We start from the raw sequence: 26264 nt of genomic DNA on the forward strand, positions 1-26264 counted from the left end.
CTTTGTCCTGGATGGTGTCGAACTTAGAGTGTTGCAGCTGTGCCAGTCCAGGCAAGTGGAGAGCATTCCATCACACTCCTGACTTGTGCCTTATATGTGGTGGCGAGGCCTTGGCGTGTCGGGGTGAACCATTCGACGCAGAATATCTAACATCTGACCTGTTCTAGTAGCCACGGCATTTATGCGGCTGGTCCAGTTGAGTTTCTGGTCAATGGCGACCCCCAGAATGTTGATGGGGGATTCGGCGATGGTAATGCCATTGACTGTTATAGGGAGATGGTTAGACTTGCCTTGAGTAGCACCACAGGAGAATCAGCCAGCAGCATTATAAAAACTTTACCTTTGCGTGCACTTCTTGTTGGTCACAGTTGGGATGTTACACACTGCCTGATATAAACTTCCATTTAATTTTTTTAAATGTAATGTAACAAAGGGAGTCATTGCAATGTACACAAGAACTGAATGAATTAGAGCCACACCATCTGCAGGCACTATTCAATATTTAAGATTAGGATAGATAGGTAGTTGGAGGAAAGCGGGATATGTGGACAGGATGGTCACATGGATTAGCACTACTGCACGTGTGGAGGATAAACACCAACATAGACGAGTTGGGCCGAATGGTGTCTTTCTTTGTTGCAATTTCCATGTAATCGACCTTCCCACAAACAAAACCAGGATTCAGATCTCTGAATAGCAATTAACCTTTGCATGAACTGATCTAGTATTTAAATATCAATTAGACTTTGTAACCTTGAAGGGACACACACTTACACTTTTAACAGAATTGTGTTTTACATGGTATAATGTTCCTACCCTTATTAACTGCATCCTCGGACTTACCATGAGCAGCGTCACAGATTTGCTAATTTATATAAAATAAGAAATAAATCACATGGTTGAATTACAAGATTGAAGATACATTAAAAATGGTAGGTGTTGTAATAAAACCACTATAATTGACAGCCCTGCAATGTTCTTACCCGTGTTAATCTTAGTCATTTTACCTATGCTCAGCAGCATTGGTAAGAACATGTCTTTTAAATGTGCACAAGAAAAAGCAGTGGGAAAAATAAACTTTGATTTGCTGTCATCGTGCACCTTAGATTTGGTGAAAAGTTCTATTAAGGGATTTCACCTATGCTAACTGGTTGGGGGTGGAGGTTCTGGATGGATTACCTGAAATAGGCTTTCCTTATCTGTATCTATCTTGTGAATTAAAGCTTAACATTGAGGTTTGCCCAGGAGTTTTATTTGAACTTATGCAAAATGTTATAAAATTAAAGCACCAGAAAAGCTGTCTCCTGCAATAGATTTCTGTTCTAATGGATCAAGGAAAGAAAATGACCACTATCAAAATATTAAAGTCACTGATTTTAAGGGTTGATTCTCAGGGTGTTTACTTACTATTTAATGTTGCTTATTTTTTTAGTAGAATTATTAGATTATTTTCTGTAAATTGCATCATTCCTGACCAAATGGGATTATCTTGCACAAGAAGGTGATTTTAAAATGCCTTACACTGTGTGTTGTAAAAGATCAGCTCTTGTATAGTGAGAGGGGTGGAGAGAAGGGGTTTCTTTTTTGTTACTTTATTTTAAAAGAGAATTTGATTATTATTTTTGTCGCATCTGACATTCCAATAGTTCACTCACTAATAAAGGCCTCTGGCAAGTGTCCTGATTTTTGTGGAGAAATCCAGTCTATGACCGCATACTTTCACTACCAAGGGATTTGCCATTGCTTCTCTGAAGTGCTTTTTGAGAAGGATGATGTAGTTGAAGCCAGCTTGTGCACTCAATCCTTCAAGAGAAATCCGTGTCACAACCTAGTAACTATTCTGTTCGTCAGCCAAAGTTCTGTGGGAAGTTTTATTTTTAGCAGTGACATCTACAGAGTACTAGTTGGTCACATCAATGTCCATCTACACAGAATGCACTGCATATCGAAGCAATAACCCCCCTGGTGGTGACTAAGTGGCATTAGGTGAGCTGCTTTTCTCCACAGATCACGATCGTGTAGTTCAGATTGCATAGTTGTGGAGTTTTGTTTGTGAAACGTGAACACAGACAATCGAACTTTTGAAATTCAAGCAAGAACTGAAGAACCCTTTTCTTTTGGTCCCTGTAATTTTATCCCCTTCTCTCCTGCTGTGTTTCCTTTGCTACCTCGCCCAAGTGATTTTTCCCATGAGCCCGGACTGTGGGTGTTGGCCGACTGTATCACCACCTACCATGCTAATATATGCCCCTTCCAGCAGGAGTTATTGGAAGTGATCAGGACTGGCCAGTTTGTTTCCCCTTGTTTGCTCCAGCTCCACTGAAGCACAATTGTATTGACACTGCTCTAGCTGAAATCAACTAACTGAGCGCAGGCCAACAATCGAATCTGGGCTCGTCGTCATGTTGTATGACTCAGTTTCACCTTGGGCAGTGTATTCACCAACTGAATAGTTGAGGCATAGAAGAAAACCTTTTAAACTATTCCTGACTCTTGGTCACACAGATTGAAAGATCTTGTCCTTCAAATTCCACGGGAGTTCTCCCAATTTCTAGCTGCAACTCTGGTGGGAGACCAGCGCCCCCCCCCCCCCCCCCCCCCTCCCCACCAAGAAATGGGCCGTTTTAGCTTTTAGCACTGTTTCTCTGGGGTTTCCATTGATCTCCCAGAGGTAGGAGACTGGAAAGAATCCTGTGAATTTCAGGGGTGCTCAGGTCCACATTCTAAACCGGTTCACTACAAATTCACATTTCTGTTCACCAGAATCGCCTACAAATGTGTGCTGCTGGGTGTAGGGCAATGATATCAGGGAAATAGGCAGCAGCCTTTTCCACCAGCCTTCAAGCAATTGACTTGCAATCAAAAAGCTAGCCTTCACAGCGAGTGTTGACATGCTCTTTGTGGTGGACTAGTATGGTACATAATTGGGCTTTGTATCAGAGGGCACCTGGTACATATGAAACCTCTCCAAAGGGGTTGACTCCTTGCTGGAGTAGGAGGGGAGGAAGATTGCCAAGAAAAAAAAGTACAAGTGAGAACTGGGTTAAGGACAAGGGGACGTTCCAGTTACTAAGTGGTCAAAAGACTGTAAGGGAAGAGAAAGCTTGGGAAATGGCTCGAGCAGTGCTATTTTTAAATTACCAAGCTCTTTTATCATTACTGTTATCTGACTTTGTAAATCACTCTGCCATTCAGCAGGGAGCAGCTGCCAGCAGCCTCTGAATGTTTTGATAAATGTTTATCTGTATGCTGATTTAATATTTTGCCTGATTGCACCATGTTATGGATTATTCTTTGAATGAATACATTTCTATTTAAGATTTCTGAACATAAGTGATTTAGAATGTAGTACAATTGGGGGAGAGAGGAGGTGAGGGAAATCGAATGGCCTTGTATTATTTTAAAAAGAAATGAAAATCTGCCAACTTGATCAGTGATGCTGCTTTCCAGATAGTTTAAGATGTTGATTTATAATATGGACTTCAGGTGAGCTATCTCCTTCAAGACCCACTAATAATGGAGGACAGGCACTATTTTATTCAGTTCCTTGTGCAATGAGCTGCATTCCTTTGTGTTGGGAATGCTGTACACAGTTTCCCATGCTCTGGTTGAGGAGCATTGGTTACACTTTTAGCATGCGGGGAAAATTGTGAGTTGGCATTTTCAACACAGTGGTGGACACATTCGTCCTTTTATTTAGAAATATCAAGCAGCAATTGAATGCTCAGAATTGAATTCTCAATTGGAAAAAAACATAGCACTGAAATCCTAAGGCACGGCAATCACATGCGAGTTGTCATACCAACAGAACACTGGTTGAGGTAGTGTAAGAGTGCAGTGGGTTGGATCGGCAGCTCATGCTGCTATGGATGATACATGCTCACAATAACTCACATCACTGGACTTCTTGAACATGCTCACGTCAATGTAGGCAGCTGTCGAGTGGAGCCCAGACATTTCCTCCAGCAGGAAAAAGAGGACAATCTGAGGAAAAGTCTTCCTCGCAGCAGAGGGAGATGGTAGAAAGAGGCATTCCACTGCCAGCATGGTGTCCATAAAGAAGGAAGAAGAACAACTTGCATTTATATAGTGGTTTTCACAAGCTCAGGACATCTCAAAGCGCTTTACAGCCAATTAAGTACTTTTGCAGTGTAGTCACTGTTATAATGTAGGGAAATGCAGCAACAAATTAGCACACAGTAAGGTCCCATAAACAACAATGAGATAATGACCAGATAATGTGCTTTAGTAATGTTGGTTTTGGGATAAATATTGACCAGGACACCAGGAAGAAATTCCCTGCCTGAGAGCGCAGACATTTTTATGTGCTCAAGTGTCTGGAGTGGGACATGAACCCACAACTTTCTGACCCAGAGGCAAAAGTGCGACCACTGAGCTAAGGATGATATAATCCATTGAAACCACTTTGAAGCAATGTGACTATTCACCTCATTCTGGCTTCCCATTTTGCCAGGCATATAATTTCCCAAATACACTATAAAAACTTGTCCACCATTTCCAACTTTTCATCATCAATCACCTTTCATCAATCTTCCTTCATGCCTTTGTGCTTTTCTGTACAGTATGGTTATAATCATTGCGCAGCTGAAATTGGCTCATAGAATCATAAAACATTTCAGAACAGAAACAAGCCATTTAGTCTAACAATTCTGCACCGGCGTTTTTCTCCACAAGCCACCTGGTCTAATTCCACTGTCCTACTTGCTCCCCATACCTTTCATTATTCCTCCTTTTCAAGCAACTATTTACTTCCCTTTTAAAAGAATGTATGGACTCTACTTCGACCATTTGTAGCAGAGAATTCTGCATTCTAATCACTCTCTGCAGTCCTCATCACAATTTGTCATATTCCCCAGTTTGGTGTCACCAGCAAATTTTGATGGTCTCCAAATCTCTACATCAGGATTATTTCTGTATAAAATAAATGAGATGATTTCCAACACTGACCTGTGCGAATTACCACTCACCAGACTTTTCCTGTCCAAGAACTTACTTTCTCCCCTGACCCTTTTCCTTCGACCCGCCAACCATCTCTCTATCCATGTGCCCTCATTCCCCCTAATTCCATAGGCCATTATTTTTGCTTTTAATCTCTTATATGTTACCTTATTATATGCTTCTTGAAAATCCATATGAACCACTTCAAATGTGTTTTCATTATCTTTTCCCATTAAAGAGGCAAGCAGGTGAGATTATAAGGGACAATAAGGAAATGGCAGACTTGTTAAATAAATGCCTTGTATCTGTTTTCACAGTGAAAAAAGAGGACAATATACTAGTGATAGAAGGAAACCTAACAATAAATCCATGTGAGGAATTTAGTGGATTTAGTACAAGTAAAAATATGGTAATGGAGAAAGTAATGGGACTTAAGATGGACAAATCTCCAGGACTTGATGGTTTCCACCCCAGGTTATTAAAAGAATTATTTGAGTAAAGTGCATATGCATTAGTCATAACTTTCCAAAGCTCTTTAGATTAAGGAATTGTGCCTATGTATTAGACAATTACAAATGTCACTCCATTATTTAAGAAGAAAGGAAGGGAGTAATGAGGTAACTACAGACTTGTCCGTTTAACATTAATTGTGGAGAAGTTACTGAAATCCATCATCAGACAGAGTGACTGAGCACTGGAGAAGTATGAGCTCATCAAAGAGAGTCCATATGGATTTGTGAAGGGTAGATCATGTCTGACTAATCTAGTTGAAGTTTTTGAGGAGGTCACTTACATAGTGGATAGGGGAGTATCTATGGATGTTGCCTATATGGACCTTCAGAAGGCATTTGATTAAGGTTCGCAGGAGAGATTATCAAAAATGAAAGCGCATAGAATTGGAAGTAATCTTGTGACGTGAGGAGAGAGAAAGGAAATGTTCTCTGATTGGAGGGATGTGACAAGTGGCATTCCCCAGGGATCTGTCCTGGGGACCCAGCTTTTCACTATGTATATTAATGACTTTGAGGAAGGAATAGAGTTTTATATCCAAGTTTGCAGATGACACCAAGTTAGGAGATCAGTAAGTTATATAGATAGGAGCAGGAAATTACAAAGGGCATAGACAGATTAAGTGAGTGGGCAAAACTATGGCAGATGGAGTTCAATGTGGGGAAGTGTGATGTCATCCACTTTGGATCCAAGAAAGACAATTTGGATTATTTTTTAAATGGTGAGAGACTAGGAGTTGTGGAGGAGCAAAGGGATTTGGGTATTCATGTACACAAATCATGATCTAATTAAATGGCAAAGTAATACCTGTAGTACCATCTCCCTATGAATAATAAACCTCGCTAACTTTTCTACACCCATCTCTAGTGGTTCTGCAATCGCTGTACCCACCTCCTCTATAAAAACTGAGACAAAATACTTTAATATTTCTGCCATTCCTTCATTCACCACAGCAAGCTCACCTCCTTCATCTCTTAGCAGCCCTGCCCCTAACCTTGACCATTCTCCTATTACTATTGTGCACTGTGAAACCTTTTTTATTGTCCTTTTTTTGGCTAATTTTCACTCTCATTGCCTGTACCAGGCCTCTCTTTGTCCCAATTCTCTATGCTCATTCAGCCATTGTGCCTCTGCCCTCTGGAACTCCCTGCCCCAAACCTCCTTCATTGTCACCTTCATTTCTGCTTTCAAAAACCTCAACACTCTTTTCTCCGTGCCTTTGGCCCCTTACTCTAACTCCATTTTCCCCTTGCTGCGCAGTGTCCATTGTTTTCTGCTCCTTAACATAAAATGCTTCTGAGACATCTTCCCACATGTGTGGAGCACTATAGGAATGTAAGTTGTTGTAACATGCAGGGAAATCCGTGTGGCTTCTGAAGAGAACTTGGATATGCTGAATAGATCTACAAGCTAAAACAGATGATTAAACGGTGCTGGTGATATGATAAAGACCCACAGGTGTGTTCATTTTAAACATGCATACAGCTGAATGTGGAGAGATAAGAACGGATTTTACAAATATCTGGAATGGACTGAAGGTCCTGTGGAGCCCACTGACCTCCATATCCACAGTTTCAATATACGCTCCCAACATATGAAGCTCCGTGCCACAGATTAGCAAAACCTGCTCCATTTTGTCCGATGGTTGCTGAAGTAGCTGACAACATTACCAGACAGCTAAGGGAGATCTAAGAGCAAAGGTTCTTCCCTTCCAGTCCTAATGAAAGGTCATCGACTGAAACGTTAACTGTTTCTCTCTTCACAGATGCTGCCTGACCTATTGAGTGTTTCCAACATTTTCAGTTCTTATTTTAGATTTCCAGCATCCGCAGTATTTTGCTTTTGTCTATGAGCGAAGAGTTTGTGTTATGATTGAGAGGAAAAAATTCATAATGATTTAAAGTGGAGACAGCGGCCCATCAGACCTGCATCTCTTCACCAGCCTTGCAAGGTATTGGTAGGTTTTTTTTGCAGTGTGTTCAACTTCTCTTGAGTCCCTACTGGTTTGTAGGAATTTCATTCTCAGAATTTCATTGTGGTGTGAAATATTGTTTAATGAAAAAATATTGTCGGCATAAATCTAGGTAAAGGAATGCAGTTTATTCACATGGAGAGATAGTTTGTGCTAATGAGTTAACTCCTTGACTGTCATGTTCTTAATGAATTGCTAGAAATAGAGGACAGGCATCCCTGTTTAATGAATGTGTGAAATATTGTGCGCTAAATACAGTGGTTCAGATTCAGGTTAGTTGCCTTTTAACTGATTTGTAAGTGTGTCAGTAAAACAGATGGCACAGGCTTGCGCTGAAGCATTTTGCTAAACACAGAGATGCCCATTTCCCAGTAAATATTAATGTTGCACAATATTTTCTCTATGTTTTCACTTAGCACTTTAGGATAATAATTCTTACAAAGTCAGAATTAAATTTCTAAAAAGATCCATCAACCCTCTGATCTGCTTGCATCATCTAAAACTTATCCAAAAATCTTTTGTCTCATAACAATAGAATGAATCCAATTACAGCTATTGGATTCATGTTACAGTCAAAAAAGAATTGAGGATATGATCTGTATGCTTCTGGCTGAAGGCAAGAGAAAAAATTCTCAAAGAATTTCCTGAATAGTAGTTACCATTCTTCCAGCACCAACATGTTCGACAGTGAGTTCCATCGTGTTGTCTCTGGAAGGCCAGTATACAGGGGATTGGTAGGAATATACAGGAAATTGAGGTAACATACAGGGTTAGAATAACAGCTGGGACACAGAAGAGCATATGGATGATGTACTATACAAAGACAGTTACACATAGGGTCAGATTGAGATACAGGGACAGAGTAATAGGGAATGAAAAGCTGTTGCAACAGTTAAATCTACCACCAACAAAGTGGTCAACTTGTGTTTCTCTCAGTTCTGTGTTTCTGAAGTGGACTGATTCTTTCAGCACCTAGCATAAATTTAGACGAGCAGGCCACAACACTTTCTGGGCCTTCGGTGGGCCGTGGCATTGCAGCCTCACTGAGATACTAACGTCTTGGTACATCTGGTGGAGCTGAGCAGCTGGATGCAAGACACTGAGATAGTGGAAATAAAAATCGGGAGGGATGTAAAATGGGCTGCTGACTCGCTGTAGCCCGTTTTACACTGCCGCACAAAGTCAAGATCTGTGCTTGTGAGTGGACACAAAATTGGATCATGATGAATGACCATTTATATTCCTATCGATGACAGCTACGTAGGGCTCGTTCAGTGAACATTGCTTGGTCCTAATTCTTTCCTTTTTAATGACCTATGGGCGCTTCAACAGAGATGTTCTATTTGCTGATGGCATCCCCCATCTGATAGATAAGCAGCGACCAAGTGATTGTAGAGAGATACACAATAGAATTCAACAAATGGTGTCATCTTCAGTCTAAAACTAAGTCAATGTCTCAGTTGAGAAAATTGTCCACCCACCTCTGTAAGGTTACCGAGCTCTCTCCACTTAAACGCATTCAGCACCTTGGCTTTATAATCACTTCTCAATTTACACTGGGATGCAAACATGGCTGAAAACAACGGTAGAAGGGTGGGACTCCTTAATAATATTCAGCTGTAGCTGTACTTGGCAGTAACAGCGTTCGACAAAATCTATATCCATCAGTGATTGATTGTATGTCTCTTACTCCTGGATTCAGTTCAGTCTGAAGCCATTCAGACTAATAGGCTTGATGACAATGGTCTACACCATTGCCATGTACATCCTCTGCAATGCTGGAGGAACTGCTGTCTTGGTCGTCTTCGATATTATGACTAGGTCAGCATCAGAACAGTTTTTAAAGTTTAAGCACTGTCTAAATAAAGGAAATTACGAAAGTATGACTGAATCTAAATAAAGGAAATTACGAAAGTATGAGGTGCGAGTTGGCTATGATAGATTGGGGAACTTTACTAAATATAGGCAATGGCTAATATTTAATGAACGTGTGCAGGAATTACAACAATTATTCATTTCTGTCTGGCGCAAAATTAAAACAGGAAAGGTGGCTCAACCATGGTTTACAAAAGAAATTAGGGATAGTATTAGATCTAAAGAGAAGACATATAAAATTGCCAGAAAAAGCGACAAGCCTGAGGATTGGGAGCAGTTCAGAATTCAGCAAAGGAGGAAAATGAGATTGATTAAGAGGGGAGAAATAGAGTATGAGAGTAAACTAGGGGGAACATAAAAACTGACTGTGAAAGCTTCTATAAATATGTCAAGAGAAAAAGATTAGTGAAGACAAATGTAGGTCCCTTACAGTCAGAAATGGGGGAAATTTTAATGAGGAACAAAGAAATGGCAGAACAATTAAACACATACTTGGGTTCTGTCTTCACAAAGGAGGACACAAATTACCTCCCAGAAATGTTAGGGAACAAAGGGTCCAGTGAAAGGGAGGAACTGAAGGAAACCAGTATTAGTAAAAAAATAGTGCCAGGGAAATTAATGGGTCTAAAGGCTGACAAATCCCCAGGGCCTGATAATCTACATCCCAGAGTACTAAAGGAAGTGGCCCTGGAAATAGTGGATGCATTGGTGATCATCTTCCAAAATTCTATAGACTCTGGAACAGTTTCTACAGATTGGAGGATGGAAAATGTAACCCCACTATTTAAAAAAGGAGGGAGAGAAAAAAACAAGGAATTACAGACCTGTTAGCCTAACATCAGTAGTGGGGAAAATGCTGGAGTCTATTATAAAAGATGTGATAACAGAACACTTGGAGGGCATTAACGGAATTGGACAAAGTCAGCATGGGTTTATGAAAGGGAAATTGTGCTTAACAAATCTACTGGATTTTTTTTGAGGATGTAACTAGTAGAATAGATAGGGGAGAACCAGTGGATGTGGTGTATTTGGATTTTCAAAAGGCTTTTGATAAGATCCCACACAAGAGGTTAGTGTGCAAAATTAAAGTACATGGGATTGGGGGTAATATACTGGCATGGATTAAGAATTGGCTGACGGACAGGAAACAGAGAGTAGGAATAAACAGGTCTTTTTCTGGGTGGCAGGCAGTGACTAGTGGGGTACCGCAGGGATCAGTGCTTGGGCCCCAGCTATTCACAATATACATCAATGATTTGGATGAGGGAACTAAATGTAACACTTCCAAGTTTGCAGACAACACAAAGCTGGGGTGGAATGTGAGCTGTGAGGAGGATGCAAAGAGGCTCCAATGTGATTCAGACAAGTTGGGTGAGTGGGCAAGAACATGGCAGATGCAGTATAATGTGGATAAATGTGAGTTTATCCACTTTGGTTGTAAAAACAGAAAGGTAGATTATTATCTGAATGGTGATAGATTGGGAAAAGGGGAGGTGCAATGAGACCTGGATATCCTTGTACACCAGTCGCTGAAAGCGAGCATTCAGGTGCAGCAAGCAGTTAGGAAGGCGAATGGTATGTTGGCCTTCGTTGCAAGAGGATTTGAGTACAGGAGCAGGGATGTATTATTGCAGTTATATAGGGCCTTGGTGAGACCACATCTGGAGTATTGTGTGCAGTTTTGGTCTCCTTATCTGAGGAAGGATGTCCTTGCCATGGAGGGAGTGCAACGAAGGTTTACCAGACTGATTCCTGGGATGGCAGGACTGACGTATGAGGAGAGATTGGGTCGACTAGGCCTATATTCACTAGAGTTTAGAAGAATGAAAGGTGATCTCATCGAAACTCATAAAATTCTAACAGGACTAGACAGACTAGATGCAGGGAGGATGTTCCCGATGTCTGAGGAGTCAAGAACCAGGGCTCACAGTCTCAGGATATGGGGTATGCCATTTAGAACCGAGATGAGGAGAAATTTCTTCACTCAGAGGGTGGTGAAACTGTGGAATTCTCTACCACAGAAGGCAGTGGAGGCCAAGTCATTAGATGTATTCAAGAATGAGATAGATATATTTCTTAATGCTAAAGGGATCAAGGGATATGGGGAAAAAGCGGGAACAGGGTATTGAGTTAGATAATCAGCCATGATCATTTTGAATGGCGCAGCAGGCCCGAAGGGCCGAATGGCCTACTCTTGCTCCTATTTTCTATGTTTGTCTGTCACTTTCTAAACCAAGGTTGTTGGAGTATAGGTCGATTCTTAAACCATTATAATGGGGCAGATTTTCAACTTGCCGCCCGGGTATAAAACTGGCATTATAGAAACCAGCAGATTTTCATTTCCATTGATCCGCAAATCTTGGACAGCGAGTTGAAAACTTAGCCCAACATCTCAAAGTTTTCCTGTGGTCCCCAACACCCACCAGTACCAGTTAACAAGGAACAGAGTAATATGCAAGAGGTGAAATACCATGCAGGAAACAAAATAATGTATAAGGTGGAAAATTTACAAAGGGAAAAAATAATACACAGAAGAGAGTACAGTAAGCAGTAATATACAGGAAATGGAGTAATATATATATTTTACAAAAATGTTAATGTTTCTCTAGAGGCATGGAGGAAAGAAGCAGTTCCCAGCATCTCTGCTCAGAATATCTAAGAGCTGTCTCTTTCTTTCCTCTCACTTTTGGCCCACTTTAATAATGTATCTTAAAATAAAGCATGAAACTACTGCTCAGGCCCAAGGAGGCAGAGGTTAGCCACTGAAACGCAGCAAATCGCATTTAAACAGTCTTTTTTTATAATTATTATTTACAAATACAACTTTTCTCTGAGATTCTCCAGACCTGAGCTGAGGGGCAATGCCAAGAGAATACATTCATCTATATTACTAGAATTTTGTTTTGACTATTTCAGATAATTTCCAATATTCTTGCGTTTTCACCATTTTTTAAAAAAACAGATTTTCTTTGTGGTTTATTCCAGGAATCTGTTGGGAATGTTTGTCTGGCTGGCTTTAAAACGCAAACTAATACCACACTTTGGGGGGCTGAGTGATGCAGTGGGTTAGCACAATGTGCTTTCACCACTGGGACCTGGATTTGAAGGCTTCTGCTCTCTCTATCTCTCTGCAGGTTCTATTGAAAATTAATTTGGGAAACTCTCAATCCAGTTCATAGTAACCAGAGCTCATGGTCAAAACCGGCTCAGAATTTGGACTAAATTGTAACAGGGAGACCACGAGAATGCCTGGTGAGAGAAATGGGAAAAAGTCTTACTGGTGCAGTTATTGCTGTTTTTCTGAGGCAGATTATTAGATTAGAAGAGTGCAAACTTAACCTTGCAGTTGGCTGTGTTAAACGTGACTGAAAAGGGCCTGATATTGATGTTGGTCACTGAAATTTGTTCCATTTCTCCAGCATTAACATCTGTCCCCTAACAGGCACTATAATTCAGTCCTGCAAATAAACAAACACACTCACCACATTCCACCAATTTTTTTTCATTAATACATTATTCTGAGTGGACCTCTCTTGGCATTGCTCATCAGTAGTCTTGTACTTGGAGCCAATTCTTGCCTTTAACATATATTCTTCGTCATTTCATGTTATTTTTTGTAGTCTCCTACCTGAGGTCAGCTACAAGCATCGTCAGCAGACTCTCACCGTCACTTCCAAGCAAAATGCAAAGAAAAGATATCTAAATTTAAACTTCCAGTCTCAGTTTAAATAGTTGAAAAGTTTCTTCAGAGAATTCTCCCCTATTTTTAGTTCATCCCACTTGGAAATGGCTGTTCCTTGCATGGAGCTTGGAAGCAGAACCGTTGCCAGAGAGCAAAGCATGGGGCCAAGGATCGGAACAGCTGGGCAACACGGGGCCAGGGAAATGAGAAAAAAAGTAAATGAATTTCAGCACCTCATGAGTCAGACCGGTGATCCAACAGGCTACAATGATACATTACAAGTTAAAGCAGAATAAAGTTTAACAGGAAAATGGAAACAGCTCTAGAGGCCGAGCCGGGAGTACACAGGGTCATAAATGACTGGAAGAGCAGCTCGGGGAGCTGAGTGTAAAAATACAAATCGAAGATAAATAAAATCTGCAACGTTCAATCATAATTAATAAAAACACATTCAGGGAGAGCCTCGCGGTTTGTGAACTGGAACAGATACCTATCAGAAACAGGTGTTGGTCAGTCTGGCTTCCGGCAGATTAGTCAAAGATGGAAGCACCTTTTTTGGAGGAATTGATCATAACGTTAACTAGTAACCGACAAGGTCACTTGAACTGGACAGCACAACACAGGTTCAGCAGATCTCTGAATGAGAGCACTCACTCATTTTTTTTAATGATACGAAAATTGCGTTTTACAAACTTCCTCAGATTAAATTAAAAAGGATGGAAGCACCTACATATTTCTATTTATTATCAATACGGTGATACTGATACAGTTTCCAGTATAATGGTATTTGCATTATTTTTATGATGCAGCTGGTATGGGTCTTCACGTTTAGTCCACTGTAATTTATACAGAATCTCTTAGCTCTGAACTGCCTTTGCATCAAACTGTGGGTGAAGCCTATAGAGTTCAGCGTTCGAGGTGACTCTGCTTTCAGATTTGATCGTCATCAGCTGTTTTAGCTCATGGCCCAACTGCAAAGAACGAGAAAAGGAAGACAATGTCCTGCCCTAGTCAATGCCCGGTCCATTCTGTGTAATTGGAGAAATACCATGCCCCATTCTGTCTAAACACAGCTGATGCTCTGTCCCATTCCGTGTAACACGGTCAGTGCCCTACTCCATCCAGTGTAACACGGTCAGTGCCCTACTCCATCCAGTGTAACACGGCCAGTGCCCTACTCCATCCAGTGTAACACGGCCAGTGCCCTACTCCATCCAATGTAACACGGCCAGTGCCCTACTCCATCCAATGTAACACGGCCAGTGCCCTACTCCATCCAGTGTAACACGGTCAGTGCCCTACTCCATCCAATGTAACACGGCCAGTGCCCTACTCCATCCAATGTAACATGGTCAGTGCCCTACTCCATCCAATATAACACGGCCAGTGCCCTACTCCATCCAATGTAACACGGTCAGTGCCCTACTCCATCCAATGTAACACGGTCAGTGCCCTACTCCATCCAATGTAACACGGCCAGTGCCCTACTCCATCCAATATAACACGGCCAGTGCCCTACTCCATCCAATGTAACACGGCCAGTGCCCTACTCCATCCAGTGTAACACGGTCAGTGCCCTACTCCATCCAATATAACACGGCCAGTGCCCTACTCCATCCAATGTAACACAGTCAGTGCCCTACTCCATCCAGTGTAACACGGTCAGTGCCCTACTCCATCCAGTGTAACACGGTCAGTGCCCTACTCCATCCAGTGTAACACGGCCAGTGCCCTACTCCATCCAGTGTAACACAGTCAGTGCCCTACTCCATCCAATGTAACACGGCCAGTGCCCTACTCCATCCAGTGTAACACGGTCAGTGCCCTACTCCATCCAATGTAACACAGTCAGTGCCCTACTCCATCCAGTGTAACACGGCCAGTGCCCTACTCCATCCAGTGTAACACAGTCAGTGCCCTACTCCATCCAATGTAACACGGCCAGTGCCCTACTCCATCCAGTGTAACACGGTCAGTGCCCTACTCCATCCAATGTAACACAGTCAGTGCCCTACTCCATCCAGTGTAACACGGTCAGTGCCCTACTCCATCCAGTGTAACACGGCCAGTGCCCTACTCCATCCAGTGTAACACGGTCAGTGCCCTACTGCATCCAGTGTAACACGGTCAGTGCCCTACTCCATCCAGTGTAACACGGTCAGTGCCCTACTCCATCCAGTGTAACACGGTCAGTGCCCTACTCCATCCAGTGTAACACGGCCAGTGCCCTACTCCATCCAGTGTAACACGGTCAGTGCCCTACTCCATCCAATGTAACACGGTCAGTGCCCTACTCCATCCAATGTAACACGGTCAGTGCCCTACTCCATCCAATGTAACACGGTCAGTGCCCTACTCCATGCAGTGTAACACTGCCAGTGCCCTACTGCATCCAGTGTAACACGGTCAGTGCCCTACTCCATCCAATGTAACACGGTCAGTGCCCTACTGCATCCAGTGTAACACGGTCAGTGCCCTACTCCATCCAATGTAACACGGTCAGTGCCCTACTGCATCCAGTGTAACTCGGCCAGTGCCCTACTGCATCCAGTGTAACACGGTCAGTGCCCTACTCCATCCAGTGTAACACGGTCAGTGCCCTACTCCATCCAGTGTAACACGGTCAGTGCCCTACTCCATCCAGTGTAACACTGCCAGTGCCCTACTGCATCCAGTGTAACACTGCCAGTGCCCTTCTCCATTTAGTGTAACATTGTTACATTGTTCGGTGAGAATATCAAAGGCAGGTAACAATGTGCAGAGTTGTGCCAAGGAAAACTGACTACAAGAAGGACAATACACAGTTACACTCCATAATTAAATTCTTTTCCCTAAAACTCTGATTTAGTATTAAATATTTGGGAGGTCGTGACCCCAACTCCATCACACGGAACACGACAACCACAGGTGGTAACCTGCATCAGGGAGACTGAGACTCGGTTGTGTGAAATGGGTGACTGCCACGGAGGTAAAGCTTCTTTACTAAATAAAAAGCACCACAGGCACGCATTCGATTCCTGTTTTGTGACGAGCTAAACTTAAAAGCCGCTTGAAAACATTATGGAATGTGAGATTATTGTTTGGCTTGGCATGTTGCCTCGGTACTAATATAGCAGGGTTTCAGAACCCAGTCCAGGAAATGTGTTTGCTTCAAATACAGACATATTCACAAGAAAAAAAATGCTTGTTCTCACTCAGACAGGCTGTGGAATTCTCTCTATTTCTCCCCCAAGACCAAAAAAACCCCCCAGCTTCCCCGGTCCCATGGCTTTGAGTGTAAATACTCTGCCGGTGTGGTTCCGTCTTTCGAGTGAGGCGTTAAACCGAAGCCCCGCCTGCCCTCTCCGGTGGACATAAAGGAAGAAAGAACAAATTTATAATTATATTGCGCCTTTGGTGACCTCAGGACGTCCCAAAGCACTTTACAGCCAATTAAGTACTTTAAAAAAAAACTGTAGCCAGTGTTGTAACATAGGGCAGCAGCCAAATCGCGCACTGTACGGTCTCGCAAACAGTAATGAGAACAATGACCAGATAATCTGATTTTAATGGTGTTGGTAGAGGGATAAATATTGGCCGGGACAGGTAAAGCCGGACACACCAGCTTTTCGCTGGTTCATTTTCTTGGTGTTGGGAATCTTGAATAATAGAGAGAAGTTTGTACCATTCACATTACGAGGTTAATTTTCTCCCGACTTTATCCCTAAAAGTCCATTCCTTTCAGTTTTTTTCCTCCTCTCCTGAAGGCACAACTATTGTTGGGATATCCAGTGCTCGAGTGCCCATTTTTCCTCTGAGAGCTTGGACGTTGAGTGTTGACAGATATTTGGTCACAGGGGCCATCACAGTACACCCTGATTCTCCTGACTTCTGAATGATCTACTGGATAGCTAATCGGAAGCAGCTGTTTTTTCTCTCACTCGCTGGGAACAACTGGGAGAACTGTGGCTCACCAACCGCTGCCCCAGCTAAGATTATCTAACTCAGCTCAGACCAGGCATCAAACCTGGGATCTCCAGTTCTGTATGTCTTAGTGAAGGCACTGCCTTTTCCCGCTAGACTATCAGGGAGTTCACTCAAGTTCCTTAAAATGCAGATGAAGAAGCTTCCAGTATAGAGTTGGATTTGGTAGCTGTGAAGGCTCCCAGTAATCTGGGTCAGAGAAAAAACTTTCTGAATTCAAGAACAAACAATTCTCTCTAGTCTGGGCCTAGGCTGTCAGTTCTTTCGTCTGAATCCTGAATCCGAATATTACCACTGACCACATGCTGATTCAGCAACAAACTCCTGCCCCAAGCACTGTCTTGACCTGCAGCAGATCATCTCAGATTTCTCTTGAAGCAAGCCCAGTTAATTTGAGGAACAGGGAGAAGGCCTCTGCTTTGCCAGCACAAGCACAAACCCATGCCAGCTGAGCTGGCCATGGCACTGATGCCAACTTGGCATCCTTGATCGCTCGGGAAGAGACTATCCTGGGCAGAGCAGGCCAAACCAATGAAGTAGCAGGGTTTCCCAGTCACCTCGCCGAAAACAAACCTAAAAATAAAAGTTATCAGAAACAGCTTCTATTTATTTATGCTATTTTGCTCAATTGGCACGACTTGAACTGAGATACAGGGATAGTGGGTTAGTTTAACAGCCAAGTCACTCGTCACACTGCCAGTCATCCCGACCCACCATGCTGGTTACCATTTCAGCACATAATCTGACCTCTTTCAGCCAGCTCCACTTATTTTAGAGAGTTAACCAAGGCTAGGATCTAATAAATATTCAAATCTGATGTACCATAAACTACCAGCAGGTGTGGTACTAAATTACAGAAGTAACTAAACAATGACCTTAAGAGAGAGTAGGGTGAAAGTGATAGTGGTAAGAGGCAGACCTGAATCTGGAAAGAAAAGGAATATCTTTTCAAACATGTTTTTCCCAAGGTAAGTGTAACAAGGGATATGGTTTTTAGGTAAGGGTATCAAGGGATATGGAACAAAGTCTGGTAAATGGAGTTCAGGTATAGATTAGCCATGATCTAATTGAATAGCGGAACAGGCTTGAGGGGCTCAATGGCCTACTCCTATTCCTAGTGAGCTGACTTGGAGGTTGATCAAACTTGGTTTTGCAGTCCCTGCAATGATGGTCTGGTTCCCAAGCTCCACAAAGCCAGTTTATACAAACTCTGTCACCATGGAGAACTTTGAGATGTAGCACTGCCAATATTTTGGATATCATTTGACATCCCAGCCATCATTAATTATACCATTATACATTTAGCATCCATTACATAAGGTATCGTAGTCAACCATTCAGTGCCTGGGACTCCTCCCAGGCTTAACTCACAAACTTTTGTGAAATGTAAAATTTTGAATTATTAAATTCCTTGTGCTCCTAACATTTATAGTCTGTCAGTAACTATAGGATATTTGATGGCAAAGATAAAAGAAAGCATAAAAAGTGACTTCAAAGATTTACGAATGGTAGGGTATTGGAAACTAGCAGGAGAGGAGGGAAGGAAATTAGACAGGAAAAAAAAACAACTGCAGCCTCTTAAAGATGAAAGAGGGGAGATAGAGGGAAATAATCTCGCCTCCTCTCCTGAAGTGGTTTATACTCAAGACTTTCTTGACCTTGATGGCTCAGTTCCATACTGGCCAATGCACTTACCAATTAAATCATTGGAGGAGAATTGTAGCAGAAATTTCAAATAATTTTTGCAATAGTTTTGACAATAGAAAATACCCATTACAGTACTTAAAGTATTCAGAGACGCAACTAAGCTTGTAGAAAAGGTAAACATTGATAGTCAATTGTTTTTTTAAGAAACTGGAGTCCTTCAATATTCGTAAGAGGGCCAGAAGGAAAAGATGATGGGAAATGATGGTGAACATTTTTGTAGGTCACTAAATACAGCGATGGTAATCGATGAATGGAAAATAGTTAATGTTGTTCCAATTGCTTAGAGAGGTTAGAAACATGATCCTGAAAAGTACAGCTCTGTTAGCTTGACATCTGTAATGGGAAAAATATTGAAGTCTATTTTAAGGCAAGCAACTTAAGTTAACGTGGTACGGCAATAATTCCAAAGCTACGTGAGTTTGTGAATTGTAAACAATTTTACAACACCAAGTTATAGTCCAACAAATTTATTTTAAATTCCACAAGCTTTCGGAGGCTTTCTCCTTCCTCAGGGAATTTCCACACCGTTCACCTGAGGAAGGAGGAAGCCTCCGAAAGCTTGTGGAATTTAAAATAAATTTGTTGGACTATAACTTGGTGTTGTAAAATTGTTTACAATTGTTTACAATTGTCAACCCCAGTCCATCACCGGCATCTCCACATCATGAGTTTGTGAAAGTCAGGTTAATTAGCAAGTTTAATAGAAACCTTATCTTTAACAGCAGAGGTTCGAACAGAGTGTAATGATTGGTTTTCCCTGACACTTCCTTTGCACCTGATTGATTCTGCGCCTGGTCGCTTACTGGCCTTTTGATTGGCTCGCAGGGTTGCTATCACGCGTACGATTGGCTGATCGAGGATGTGTCATGTGCCCGATTGGTTCTTTGCAACCTGTGCGTGCAGGCGATTGGCTCGCTGTCTGTTTCCTGCATGTGATTGGCTCCGCCTGTCTCCCTGCTGCATGTGATTGGCTCCGCCTGTCTCCCTGCTGCATGTGATTGGCTGCCTGCTTGCGCTGGGTACCAGTTTCACTGTGTCAGTAATCCTGGCTCTCTCAGTGAATCAGGCTCCGTGTGTCCCAGTCTCGGAGGGATTTAAATCTGTCACAATGGTCAGCAACGTCAGGTTTAAAAGCCGAATGCTGAAATCGGGTAAGTCCCATTTATTGCAAAAACAGCGACAACAAAAAAACTCCGATTAACGATTGCCATCGGTCTCTTGTGTTAATAAACCTTTCCATTCACTGCCTCTCCTTTCTCTGCACGGTACGCCGGCTGCCGATGGGCGTCGCTGGGATACTGAACCTGCCGTCTTTCACCGACCTACGACCGGCGCCGCTTTCGCCTGATGCGCTCGCTGCTCTTGTGGGATCCAGAGGAGAAGGAGGTGAGTCCCAGACATTCCTGCTCTCTTTATTTAATGGCATCGAGCCGGCTTCGGTGCATTTACGATGCGCCCTCTTTCTGCGTGTAAAAACGCTCAGTGACAGTGCGCTCTGAAATGTAAATGAATTGAATCGCATCAGACGGGTAATTTTCATATTATTATTGCGTCCGGATCGGAGAATTTTAATTTTCCTACCGAATTGTCCGAGTTGTCGCCTCGGGATCCCTGTTCGGACCAGTGTCTGTAGCTTACGACACCCTCGCTGTTCCTCGAAGACTGTTCACTCTCCTTGTTTTTTTCTCTCTCTCTCTCCATTTAAACATCCCAGTTCATCTTTGTGCAGAGATTTGCAAAGCAAATGAGGCCGAGCTGCTTGGAGCCGGCAACAGCAGATTGCAGTCAGGAGTATGGGCTGGGGAATCGAGCTGGGATGAGTTCAACATGGCAGAAATCCAATGGGAACGATCCCACAGTAATGCCACCTCCATTATTCAGTTGGGGCCAAGTCTTCCTGTTAGACCCCATACTTTGGCTGCAGTTTAAGACAGCTTGTCCTGAATGATCTTGTATCCCTCAGTGAGATGAATGTTGCTTTGTGAATGTATCTTACTGTAAAGGCAATAAACACTGCCAATTGCGCATAAAGACATTTGGTTTGGAATCTCTCTAATTCTAACACCAGATACTATTTATTCTTTATGTCGTGGCCACTCCCGCTTACTCCGCCCCCAAGGTCTGGTCACATGTCACTGGCCACAAGGTACCTAGTTGTCATTTTTTCTAGGTTGCATCAGGTTTGAAGTTGATATTGAATTGTTTGTACAAACTCGGCATCGTGACAGTGAAAAGTGTTTACGGTACTTCTGTATTTTCCAAGGGGTTTGGGGAGTGAGTGGGAGACGGCCCGTGACCCATGAATAACACTTGCCCCTGTTTATGTTGCATGGTGCCACTTCTGCTAAGGAAGGGCCGGTTGAAAGTCCGAGAGGTGAAACCCATTACTAAAAGGGAGGGAATCCGGCTCCACGTGCTTTTATTTGTAACTGGAGAAGACAGCCTGAAAAACCAGTCGTGATAACAAGGAAGTTTGGGTCATTTATATACACAAGTGCAGCAGATTGGATAGGGGTGGCGGGGGGTACGTGTATTCTGCCTTTACATTGGGCAGCATGTTTTTCCCATTACTTGCCAATCAGAACAAGGTGTCTGGGAACGTGCTGTTGCACCGATACAACCGATGCAAACTGGGCCCGTGTCGTAGACTATTTGCATGTGACCAGCCTTATTCAGTGTGTTGCCTTTCTGACCCGTGGTGCAGTGCACACCATGCCCTGGGCCTCGGATGTGAAGTGAACCAGAGCTTGCAAAATCTAGGGTGAGAGATTTTTGGTCATGAGTCAAAAATACCTGAGCTCTTGCCTTTTGCTGAACATATAATAGGGGTTAAAACCACAAGCTGGAGGGGAAAGCCAATTGGCATTCAGGTATTCTTCTCTTTCGTGCTTGTGCTGGCACTTTGGAAGAGTGTGGTGCTCAGAATTGTATAAACCTTGAATTAATGGTAGCACTCCCCGCTCTGAGTCAGAAGGTTGTGGGTTCAAGTCCCACTCCAGAGACTTGAGCACATTATCTAGGCTGATCTACTTTAGTGCTGTACTGGGGGAGTGCTGTACTGTCGAAGATGCCGTCATTTGGATGAGCCGTTACACTGAGGCTCCATCTGCCGTCTTCGGTGGATGTAAAAGATCCCATGACATTATTCAAAGAAGAGCAGGGGTCTTCTCTCTGATGTCCTGGCCAACATTTATGCCCCAATCAATATTACAAAAACAAATTATCTGGTTATTTATCGCATTGATGTTTGTGGGACCTTGCTGTGAGCGATTTGGCTGCTGTGTTCCCCTACATTACAGCAGTGACCACACTTCAAGAGCAATTCATTGGCCATGGAGCACTTTGGGATGTTGTGAAAGGCGCTATACAAATGCAAGTTCTTTCTCTTTTTCTATTAGAAAAATCATACACTGGTTTGCGTATTGGTGCAGCTGTTGTACATGTGTTTGGGCAGAATTTCCAGAAGTATTTATTGATACAGCAGTGCCAGTTTTTGTTGTGTGTGTGTGTGAGCAAGTCCATGGGGCACTACGGCATGGAAAAGGGATCAGAGACCCTTAACACGGGGTCTCTGCACCATCTCTAGAAGGTGAAGGAAACTCCCACCTGAAACAGGCGGGATCTTCAGTATTGAATTCAAGTGATTTGGGACCTATATTATAAAACCCCATGTGTCATTATCCAGCTTTTACGGCATGTCCACACCATTTCCAAATAATGCCCATAAAAATAGGCCTCCAGGGTTATTAGGGGCTGAGCTGCACTTGGAAGTAAGTTTAAATGGCCGGGAAAAAGATTCATTCAATAGTGTTTAGGCCTTTACTAGGCCATTTCTTTGCTGCTTTTTCTTTTTCTGCAGGCAAAGGCTTCTCATGAGCCTTCATGCCATTTGTTTTCATTTTTTTGCCCCCTCTACTATATTGGCACCGATGGGGTTTCCCAATGTGTATCCCCCTATCTGAGGTGTTTGGGAGAAGAGGAGGACCAGCAAATGGATGCCAGACAGGTCATAGAATAGAATCATAGAAAATTTACGGCACAGAAGGGGGCCATTTGGCCCATCGTGTCCGTGCTGGCCGAAAATGAGCCACCCAGCCTAATCCCACTTGCTAGCACTTGGTCCGTAGCCTTGTAGGTCACGGCACTTCAGGTGCACATCCAGCTACTTTTTAAACGAGTTGAGGGTTTCTGCCTCTACCACCCTTTCAGGCAGTGAGTTCCAGACCCCCACCACCCTCTGGGTGAAAAGTTTCTCCTCAGCTCCCCTCTAATCCTTCTACCAATTACTTTAAATCTATGCCCCTGTTTATTGACCTCTCTGCTAAGGGAAATAGGCCCTCCCTATCCATTCTATCTAGGCCCCTCATAATTTTATACACCTAAATTAAATCACCCCTCCTCTGTTCCAAAGAAAACAATCCCAGCGTATCCAATCTTTCCTCATAGCTAAAATTTTCCAGTCCTGGCAACTTCCTCGTAAATCTCCTCTGTACCCTCTCTAGTACAATCACATCTTTCCTGTAATGTGGTGAACAGAACTGTATGCAGTACTCAAGCTGCGGCCTAACTAGTGTTTTATCCAGTTCTAGCAAAACCTCCCTACTCTTATATTCTATGCCTCGGCTAATAAAGGAAATTATTCCATATGCCATAGGTCAAGCTGCATGAGAGATGTACTGTGCCCACCCACTGGTACCTGCACACCTGCATCTGCAGACAGAGAAAACATACCATACTTTTGCAGATGATTAGTAAATAAGGAGGTTCCAACTCTCAAGGTAGTTTGTGACAACCGACCCCATTGGCACAGATATGTGTGAATGTCTGACTAACTATTATGCTGGATGGTTCTACAGAGGTACTCCAATCACAGCATATCATGCTTTATGCGGTGCCAGTATCAGCAGATTCGGTGCTGGTTCACACTGTGTAACCTCACCCGTGGTAATGCCTGTAACATACTGGACACTATTATGTATCACGGTGCAGGAATGCCTGCAATTGGTGCTGGCTAGTCCTGTGTAACTTAGTGTGGGTGTGCATTATCAGGGCAGTTTGGGAATGCTACCTTAGCCTGGGGAGGGCCTCTATTACTGCTGGCTGGCATTGTGTGCTCTATCTTGGCCTGTGCCCATGTCAGTATGCACAGTTACTTGGAATTCTTTGAGGTAACTAAGTTGGTCGACAATGGATTTTTTCATTCAATATAATTTGTTTATAATTTCAGAAATCATTTGATAAAGTTGCATGTGTAAGACCTGTTTTATTAAAGCTCATAGAATTAATGGCAAATTAGTTCTATAGATTGGGAAATTGTTTTGGCAGTATCAAGCATTAATGGAAAATACTCTGTATAGATGTAGTGATAAGTGGAGTTCTGCTTGGATTTGTTATGCTGCTTTTGATAGTAGGGTACTTCTATTATCACCAGCACTCAGTTTGAGTTCCACCAGGACCACTCAGCTACAGGCCTCATTGCAACCTTGGTCCAAACACGGACACAGGTGCTGAATTGCAGAGGTGAAGTGAGAGTGACTGCCCTTGACATCAAGGCAGCATTTGACCGAGTGTGGCACAAAGGAGCCCTAGTAAAATTGAAGTCAGTGGGGATCAGGGGGAAAACCCTCCAGTGGCGGGCACAAAGGAAGATGGTCGTGGTTGTTGGAGGCCAATTATCTCAGCCTCAGGACATTACTGAGGAGTTTCTCAAGGCAGCATCCTAGGCCCAACCATCTTCAGCTGCTTCATCAATGACCTTCCCTCCATTACAAGGTCAGAAGTGGGGATGTTTGCTGATGATTGCACAGTGTTCAGCTCCATTCATAATTCCTCATATAATGAAGCAGTCCATGCCCGCATGCAGCAAGCCCTGGACAATTTCCAGACTTGGGCTGGTAAGTGGCAAATAACATTTGCACCAGACAAGTGTCAGGCAATGACCATCTCCAACAAGCGAGAGCCTAACCACCTCCCCATGACATTCAATGGCATTACCATTGCCAAGTCCCCCATTATCAACATCCAAGGGGTCATCATTGACCAGAAACTCAAATGGAACAGCCACATAAATGCCATGGCTGAAGCTGAGTATTCTGTGATGAGTGGCTCACCTCCTGATTCACCAAAGCCTCTCTACCACCTACAAAGCACAAGTCAGGAGTGTAATGGAATACTCTCCAGTTGCCTGGGTGCAGCTGCATCAACACTCAAGAAGCACAGCACTTTCCAGGACAAAGCAGTCCACTTGATTGGCACTCCATCCACCAGGTTTAACATCTACTCCCTCCACTACCAGCGTACTATGGCTACAGTGTGTACTATCTACAGGATACACTGCAGCAAGTCACTTCAACAGCACTTCCCAAACCTGCGACCTCCACCACCTAGAGGTACAAAGGCAGCGGGTGCATGGGAACACCACCACCTGCACGTTCCTCCTCAAGTCACAGACCATCAAATTGGACATATATCGGCCGTTTCTTCATTGTTGCTGGGTCAAAATCATGGCTCTCCCTGTCTAACAGTATTGTGGGGGCACTTTCATCACACGGACTGCAGTGGTCCAAGAAGAAGACCCACCACCACCTTCTCAAGGGCAACTAGGGATGGGCAATAAATTCCGGTCTTGCCAGCAACGCTCATATCCTGAAGAATGATTCGGAAAAAAAATCAGATTTGCTGAATCATAGAATCATAGAAGGTTACAGCATGGAAGGAGGCCATTCGGCCCATCGTGTCCGCACCGGCTTTATGCAAGAGCAATCCAGCTAGCCCCACTCCGCCGCCTTATTCCCGTAGCCCTTCAAAACATAACAAACTGTATGACTGTGGGAGATTGAAACTATTCAAAACAATCCAGACAGATTAAACAGATGTATAATAGATTATGGAAATAGCAGATAATATTAAATGGAGGTCAATGTGAGTTACTGGGACAGGAAGCATAAAACATGCACACAATGCATGGGTCCTATTTTGTAGGAGGCTGGTGGGTTGTGGGATTGGGCGAGGGCCTATTGCACACAATAGATCATCAATTGCCTCTGTTTACAGGGAGGACAGCACTAGAAATTCAGCCAGATTAACATTAATTAACAATAAAAACAAAAAATTAAGTTCTAGCAGTAAAACTGGAAGAATTCAAACAAAACAAAATCCTGTTGTGTCCATCATTCATGAAGGGCATCCAGCAAACTCCCCTCCATAGGGATAGGTCAAGTGCCTTGCCTGAAAAAGTGGAAACCATCAAAGATTCAGGGAGAGTTGCCCTGGCAAAAAGAAAACAAATCAAGGGAAACCAGACAACGGTACATTACCAGGCAGTGCGTACAGCTCATACAAGTCATCCCATGAGCGAATAGACATCATCCATTGGGATTTGGGAAAGTGCAACTGCCCCAGAATACATCAACTGCTTCCCCTTAAAAGGGCAATGCTATTAAAATTTCAGGAAGGGGTGGCTCACACAAACTGGTTTGAAACATAACAAAACAAACATTAAAAAAAATCAAACCAAAGGGGCAAAACCAGGGGAAGTCAAAAATATAATACCGTGTATTGTTCACTGGGCATGGAAGGCTTCCCGTGAGCTGGTAG

General features: G+C 43.1%; 1 protein-coding gene across 2 annotated transcripts in view; it reads left to right on the top strand.

Annotated features, from left to right (window-relative positions):
* Window positions 1–19688: 19688 nt before the first annotated feature.
* septin5a (septin 5a) overlaps window positions 19689–26264 on the top strand; it is a 116138-nt gene continuing 109562 nt past the window's right edge. For both annotated transcript variants that reach the window (XM_068005549.1, XM_068005551.1), the window contains exon 1: window positions 19689–20054. In XM_068005549.1, the coding sequence (XP_067861650.1) occupies window positions 20016–20054 (39 nt within the window). In that variant the 5' untranslated portion in view covers window positions 19689–20015. The remainder of the gene's footprint in view (window positions 20055–26264) is intronic.

This window comes from Heptranchias perlo, chromosome 25 (genome assembly GCF_035084215.1).
Source record: "Heptranchias perlo isolate sHepPer1 chromosome 25, sHepPer1.hap1, whole genome shotgun sequence".
In the NCBI taxonomy this organism is placed as follows: Eukaryota; Metazoa; Chordata; class Chondrichthyes; order Hexanchiformes; family Hexanchidae; genus Heptranchias; species Heptranchias perlo.